Source organism: Acanthisitta chloris, unplaced genomic scaffold (genome assembly GCF_000695815.1).
Source record: "Acanthisitta chloris isolate BGI_N310 unplaced genomic scaffold, ASM69581v1 scaffold2714, whole genome shotgun sequence".
Taxonomy (NCBI): Eukaryota; Metazoa; Chordata; class Aves; order Passeriformes; family Acanthisittidae; genus Acanthisitta; species Acanthisitta chloris.
The window spans coordinates 42,788-50,514 of record NW_008668640.1 but is presented as its reverse complement, the minus strand read 5'-3'; the positions used below and the strand labels follow the sequence as shown (position 1 = coordinate 50,514).

General features: G+C 36.1%; 1 protein-coding gene across 1 annotated transcript in view; it reads right to left on the bottom strand.

Annotated features, from left to right (window-relative positions):
- The window catches only part of LOC103800591 (brain-specific angiogenesis inhibitor 3), a gene marked incomplete at its 5' end in the record, with an annotated part of 44,254 nt that overhangs the window by 23,031 nt on the left and 13,496 nt on the right, over nucleotides 1-7,727 (bottom strand). The window contains 2 exons of the mRNA XM_009072971.1: nucleotides 1,070-1,109; nucleotides 2,487-2,582. Of these exons, the coding sequence (XP_009071219.1) occupies nucleotides 1,070-1,109; nucleotides 2,487-2,582 (136 nt within the window). The remainder of the gene's footprint in view (nucleotides 1-1,069; nucleotides 1,110-2,486; nucleotides 2,583-7,727) is intronic.

Genomic DNA, 7,727 nt, shown 5'->3' with positions numbered 1-7,727 from the left:
TGCTGCCTTACATAGATCTTACATGACTTACAGCTTAAGCAAAAGCTTGCCATGTGGAACTCATTAAGGGTTTTCCAAAAAAATACACTATGACATCTGTACTGCCGTTATTAACTCCACATAACCTCCTGGAAAATGTCAAACAGATTGTAAGGCAGAATCATTTTGTCAATCCATTGTAATGACCTACCATAAGATTACAACTATGAGCATGTGTTCCTGAGCTCCTAAATGTTCCTCTCCACTGATTTTTTTTAAACTCTTCTCTGTTAAATTATGTTTTAAATAAAAGTGACAAATGAATAACCACATAGGGAAGAAATTCCATTGGTATCAGAGAGAATATTTTGCTGCACCTGAAAAGGTTCAACATGTTTTATAAAAGAGTTATAATCCACTTGTGGTCTAGGCCTAGATCTTCCTGGTCAAAATTGTAGCAATATCCAGCAATTTTTGTTGGGATGAGCTCCACATGTAAAAGTTACTAATCCTGTCATAAAACTCAAAATTTCCAGGAGCACAGACAGATGGCTTCAAAAGCAAAGCATCTATTCAATCACAATTATTCATCTTAAAAAATCAAATGTAAGTCTATAATTCAACATTTGTAATGGAAGAAAAAGGATAGATAGTAAGAAAAAAAATAAAGTAACCAATAACTGAGCTTTTTCCACCTGAGCGCAAGAACTTTCTGGTTCTGGTTGAAAATATTTTAATTCACACCAGCACTAGTTTTTGCAATAAGATCCAGCTCATGGGCTGAGACAGAAAGACAATTTGAAGTATCTCAGGTGTTACATTTACATCCCTTCTGGTTGCCTAAGGGCCCTGATGACCCAGATCCCCCAGTACCTGTCAGTTCACTGCCATGTTCCATAGCAAGCAGCTCATAAGGCTTCCCACATTCCTACCTCACATAAAAGTGCCTCTCATTTTTCCATTATGAAAAGAACAATTTGTTCCTAAAAAAACAGTGCACAAATAACTAAATTCAGTGTGGCTGCATTACTGATTCCTGTGACACTTGTTAAGACACTTTGCTGGCTAAATACTCCCCCAATGTTCTTACCTGACCGACAAGCAATGTCCACATCCTTCTCAAAATCAGTCTGCAACAAGAAACAATGAAACAGAACAGGCATTACTGATTGAAAACTAAACCACAATACCTTTTTGCCAACTAGCACTTCTAAAATGTCCTACTTACAGGGTCATAGTCTCTTAAAAGTGGTTTCCTTTTGCTGAGAAGGTGAAGTGTATTGTTTTACAACAGCAGAGCTTTACAAAGTTTCCTAAAGTATAATTGGGTGGTTTTCAAAGTATGCTGCCTGACCAGAAAAAATAAAATAAAATAGGTGGGAGTATAATTTTAATAAAATGATACAGCGTACAGTTTTTAATGTATATGGAAGACTAACTTCTCATCGAAGGATCTTCTTTGAGGCAGCTTTTCATAGCAATTTTAGGAACAGAAGTATGAAAACCAGCCTGTGATACAAATGACTGTGAATAAGTGTAATCCAATCAGTCCACCCTTTCTGAAACTTCAATCATTTGTTATGAAGTGCTTATTGTTATGAAACATTCCGTCATTCCTTGCTCCTAGTGTAATCATAAATTTTTTATACCCCCAGAAAACAAATGTTATGTATTTCATTGTGCAAAAATTAACTGTAAGAGCTAAGAATGAATTTAACAGTTGGAAATTGAAGCACACTTTTCCCAGCTAAACCAAACTGTTTATTCTGCTAGAGAACTCAATGAATTTATTTTTGCGTTTCCACACAAAGTTTATTACACCAAAATGTTCAATAAAACTGATCTCTTTCTTGCTTGTGAAGTCCAAACACTAAATTCTTTTTTTGAGTCATCAGTTTTGAAGGGCAGCTGCTTGCTGAGCTTTGCATTTTTGCTGAACATTGCTTGCTTTTAGAGCCTGATCCTGTCCCCATTATAGTCAGTGACAAACCGTTGTTGAAAGTGAAGAGACCCATATGTTGTCTTAATATACTACCTAACATTATTAGTAAATCCAAATTGACATACTGAGCCATTCTCTATCTCCTTAATTCAAGACAGTAAATGGACTCCCCCTGTGGAATCTCTAGCACTTTCTCCTTATCTTACTGTGAGAGGATGATTTTTCAAGACCTCATGAAGGGATGACACTTCAGTGCTCTTTATAACAACAGTAGAAAAAGTCACAATATATTATTAGATTACTTTCCCATTCTGTTATGTATGATCTTTTGTCCTAAAGAAAGATCCTGGAAGACACTAATTCACTGTGCTCCACTAAATGATCACATCAATAATTTAAAACTTGCTAAGAGATTTAAGCAAGCAGATAATGACCTAAACAGACTTATGCTTAAAATAGGTGTTAATATCTCTGTTATGCATATTTGCCACATACAATATAGTAAGGGTTTTTTTTCTTTTGGTTAGGAACAGTAGATTCATAGTCAAACAAAATAAAAGCTAACCATGATTTGAGCATGTCCATTAGGAAAAGAACTTGAAGAATCTGCATTGATTGGATCCTGGCAATTTCTCAGCCGACATCTGAATGCATCTTGAACCTGTGAAAAAAATACTTTATACTGATTCTTGTGCAACATCAAACACTCCACTCCTATTAAATATTAAATCAAACCATATGGAATACAATGCATGACTTTTCCTCAGCACATTTAGTAAACCAGAAGCAATAAACATTAGGTGTTCTGCTATTTCATACATGTGCTATATCTGGTGGCTGCTGCAAATTCTGTCTGTCACATCAAGACCATGGAATTAGATTTACCTACAGCCAGAATTAACTAGTAATCAGTGATGATATGATATCTGAGCAAAATCTGTCTTGGTGATAGTATTTGGCTTTGTCTTCTCATTCTTTTTGGTAGAATTCTGATAACAGGATTAATAGATATACTGTTAACCATTACAAAATAAAATATATCTTCTGCTTGATAAATGCAAGATTCTTGAAAATCAGTTCTTAGCAGTTACTATAATCAGACACATAGTGCTCTCCTAATTGTACAGTCAAGAATAAATCTATTTGAAAGATATTACTGATTCCAATCATAATCTTTAACTCCACGTATAGGGAATCTCATGCATCTTTTTTAGGAGTAAAAATGTTCAGATCAGAGAAATATCTTCAGTGTGAGCACAAGAAGAAAAGGGGACTATTTACACAAAGTTAGATTTCTTGAAAGATCAAAAGGAAGTTGTTTTTCTGTTTACTGTTTACTAATATGATCCATAAAGTAAATTTGAAGAATTGTCCCTAAAACACAATATATTTGAGGAATTATCTTTCCATAGGAAAAACTATTTTCACTTTCATTTTGGCCAGAATGTATGTCTAAGGAAATACTACTATGCAACACATCTGTCAGAAAGATGAAGTTCAATACAGAGGCACATTCATAAGGAAAATGCAGTTCTGGTTTGTTGACAGTAGAATGCAAACATATTTTGCTGCTTTATCACATGTACAACAATAAGGATGGCAAGGCAACTTTTGGAATGGAAAGTTTTACAATGTGAGTTTTGGTGACAGAAAGTATCCTTATTATATATATAAAATTATTTATCTGATTGCAAGATGTAACTTGGAAAACAGAAACTTGGTGAGGCAATCTCCAATCAAAACAAACTAATATTATTTCTTATTTGAATATGAAAGTACTCTCAATGAAATGCCTACTAAAAACTATATTCCATTTATTTTCTGTAAAAATTACTTGATGTCTTATTTGGAATAATTAAAAGGGAGAAAATTGGTTTCTACTCATGGACATTCTGTGAACAGCAGAAGAGCATAATTCATTAACTGTTGCTGATGAGAAGCCATCCTCTTTCAACACATCATATTCTAAGAGCTGTCATAAAAAGGAAAATGAAATAGAAAAAACTAATTTTTCTAATTAGAAAGCATTATTTTAAAGTGCTCAACCCTAACATGAGTAAGAGTGCTCTGCAGTCTTGATAAGAGACTGTTGCAGGTGGAGGAGCAAAAATAATGAGGCATGGTGGGAAAGGTTTGGATTGATTACAAGCGACTTACCACACGTGGTAAAGTGTGCTGTGTGGAGACTCAGATTCTGATTTTAGGCACTACACTTGCTTTCATTTTCCATGTGTTTGATGTTAATTTAATTTGGCATCTCCCAGTTGCTGCAAATTTAATCCAAGTCTTCTCTTACTTTATCAATGCTGAAGTTAGGTCACACTTCAGAGTTTTACGCTCTTGGATAAGCACTGGCACAGTGATTTGACAAAAAATAAAATACAAAATCCCTCCTTCCAAGGCATCACCAGCTGTGCTGAATCTCATCTCAGGGCTTATGATGCTAGATCCCAAACCATTGTTCCCTCAGAACATACTGTTTGATACACTGTGCAGTGGACCTCCTCATTTTTGGGACTCTGCTTATGGAGCCTCCCCAGTTTGGGCAGCTCAAGAGAACTCAAGAATCTCATGTCCTACTTTCACTGCCTTCTGTATTAAAGCAGTGAATCTTGGCGTTAGGGTCCTCTTAAATGTGCATGTTTCTTACAATGTTTCTGAAGTGCAAGTAGCATATGATTTGAACGTGTTAACAAAATGTCAAACGTAGCCGTATCCATCATATTGACATATGTTGCAATTTCTAGACATCCTTGCCCAAGTCAGAAACAAAACATCAGAACTTTCTAAATACCAGCTTAGTTCTCCAAACTGCTTGACCAAAAGTGTTGTTTGGGTATATAAAGACTGTGCTGTCTTTACATTTTACTTTGAAACATAATCTTGGCTTCCCCCCTTGCCTTTTAACATCAAGTTACAAGATTATTTTAGAGCCAGGCAGAGCAGGAGAGACAGATGTGATGAACGTGCAGATACCAGGGAAGTGGTTTCCTTAGCAACAGTAACCAGCTCCAAGCTTTTATAACTTACCCTCACCCTACTCATGTACTTTTTATTTTTCTCCTGCAATACAGAATTGTGGGCTCTAGACGCCAACGATGCATTTAATCCAAATGCTCTCTACTCAGCAGAACACAGCAAAAGAAGAAAATACATGCGGGTTCCTCCCATCACCAGCATTAACAGGAGTTACTGAGTGTTATTCAAATCAACTTTAGAGCATCTTGTGTTTGAGCAGGTCAAGCAAACTGTTTTCCTCAGATGGTGAAGCTTCAGTGCTAACCTCTCCTATCACCCTCTGTCCTGTGGCACATACCTCACCATCTTCCAATGTCCAATTAGACGTTTAAACAGCAAGAAGAGGAAAAAACCCCAACAACCAAACTCTACTTTGCATTTTTCTTCCAAAATTTCCAAATGGTCTATGCTTAAAATATATTGCATTTATTTTAGAAGTTCTAAAACAGAAGTATAGAAGGATTTAATGTGTTTCCAAATGACACTGAATTGATGGAGGACAGAAATAGACAACACATTGCTGAGTTCTGTTCTAGTTGTTCATCTTAGTCAGTGAACATCCCTGGCTTCCTAATGCAGGCCCTGTCACACATGATCTCCAATACAGCACACTAGAGAAAGTAACAAATGTTTCCATCATTTATGTTTATATCAACATAACTAGGAGGAAAAATGGGGCTTTTATATATAATTGTAGAACTCTGTGTCTTTTTGTAATGTAATGACAATAAAGGCATAGTAAAGCAGGGTTGTCCTCTTTGTTTGAATTTTATGGTGATATATTCCACCCCATTTTTTTTCCCCCTGACAGTCAGAATTATTGTTTTGCCTGTGCTGGCATGCTATAAATATTAGATTGATCCTATAGGCTATAACTGAGATAGCTTTGTAGCTGTCATCAGGAGTGACAAATATGTTGGCAGGATTTCCCTGACAGTCACTGGCAGAGCTAAATGCTTTTGCAGACAACCAAAAGTAACAGACTATTCTTTCAGTTGGGAGGTATCCTGTGCAAAGACTGCGTTGCACACTTTGCATAATGCCCACTGTTGTGGCCTGTACTCATCTAAGTGTCTCTGGAGCTGGAAGACCAGGCTCAGATTGAAACACAACCTAGTGGAGTTACATCTCTGTGTAGTAACATGTTGCAGCAAACAGTTAGGTCTTTGCTGCTACAAACTGAACCAAGTTAGTGCAGACCATACACATTTTTGAAATAAGAATTATTTCAAGTGCATCTTTGCTTTTCTTGAAGAACTTTCTATTAATTTTCTTTTCCCATATTAGAAAGATTACCTTAATTAATTCCTCAAGTGTTTGTCCAGTTTGGAATTTAAATCTGGAGGATTAAAGAAGAGTCAATTTGTTCTGTCAAATTGAGTTCAATCAGCAATATGTCTAGGCTTCTTTGTCTTCCACCACCACCACTATCATCATCTTGACTGGAGATAGTCTACTGATTTGTGAATAAACTCTGTACATTTACTGATGCCTCAGTTGTCATGACTGAAGAAAAAACTCCACCTCCTTTTTCATAAAGGAGAACCTTATCAAACTTGTTGCATTTTGGGCCTCACTGGGAAATCTCATGAGGTCATTTTTTAAAATACCATGTAGTTAGATTCTTTAGCTGGTTTATTAAATGCCTTTCTCCTAGAATTTCAGTGTTAGAATTGGGATCTGTAACTGCCAAGAACAACTTGCTGGAACAACTCCTTTAAGTAGTTAAATGGACTAATGGCTTTTCACAGGTAGAAGATATACATGTGTAAATATATAAATATATATATATGATTTGTTAAAATACCATGAATAAAATAAACCATAACTAGGCTATACATCTATACATGTGAGTATGGTCAGACAAGAACATTGCCATGAGATGCTCAGCATGATCACAGCATTCCTTGGGAATGAAGCATTTGCATCAAAGAGCTACCATCAGAGTAGAAAACCTGTCTTTAATTCAAGGCTAAGGGCATTGTTGGAAGACGTCAGTTGATTTTCATCTTAAACAGACAAAATATATATTTTTCCAAATGAGCTTCTGCATTACTGTGCTGATGCAGACTTCAATGTCTGATTGATTTTTTTAAATTTTATACAGTGCTATGCTGTTATTTTTATAATTTCTCATGAATTTTCGTCTGCTTTTTGACAAACTCAATGACTGATAACAGGTATGTGTTGCAGTCTCTCTGAATCTGTACAAAGGGTATGAAGAAATGGAATTAGGAGACAAGGCAAGGGAGTTAGAACATGAGGAAATGGAATGAAGCCACATCAGGGGAATTTGGATTGGACATTAGAAAAAAGTTCTTCACCCAGAGGGTGGCTAGACACTGGAACAGCTCCCCAGGGAATTGGTCATGGCACCAAGCCTGTCAGAGTTCAAGGAGTGTCTGAACAATGCTCTTAGTCATATGGTTTAATTTTAGGTAATTTTGTGAGGAACAGGGACTTGGACATGATGATCCTTATAGGTCCCTTCAACCAGAGATATTCTATGGCTGTGAATGATAGTACTGTTCATACTGCTTTGGTTTTGAATGTTTCACATGCAACCTTGTGCTAAAGATACATATTTTAGAATAAAAATGGTTCCAGAGGACAGTAAGTGGGAGGTGATCCGCCCTTTCCAGGCTAATTAATATACCTCAATGGAAGCACAAATTTCATAGATGGGAAAACCAGTATGAAACTACCATTCTTTCTACTGAATATAGTTCCAGTGTCTGACCATTTTACTAAAAGAATATGTCAAATGATGACTTTCAGATTTACAGAT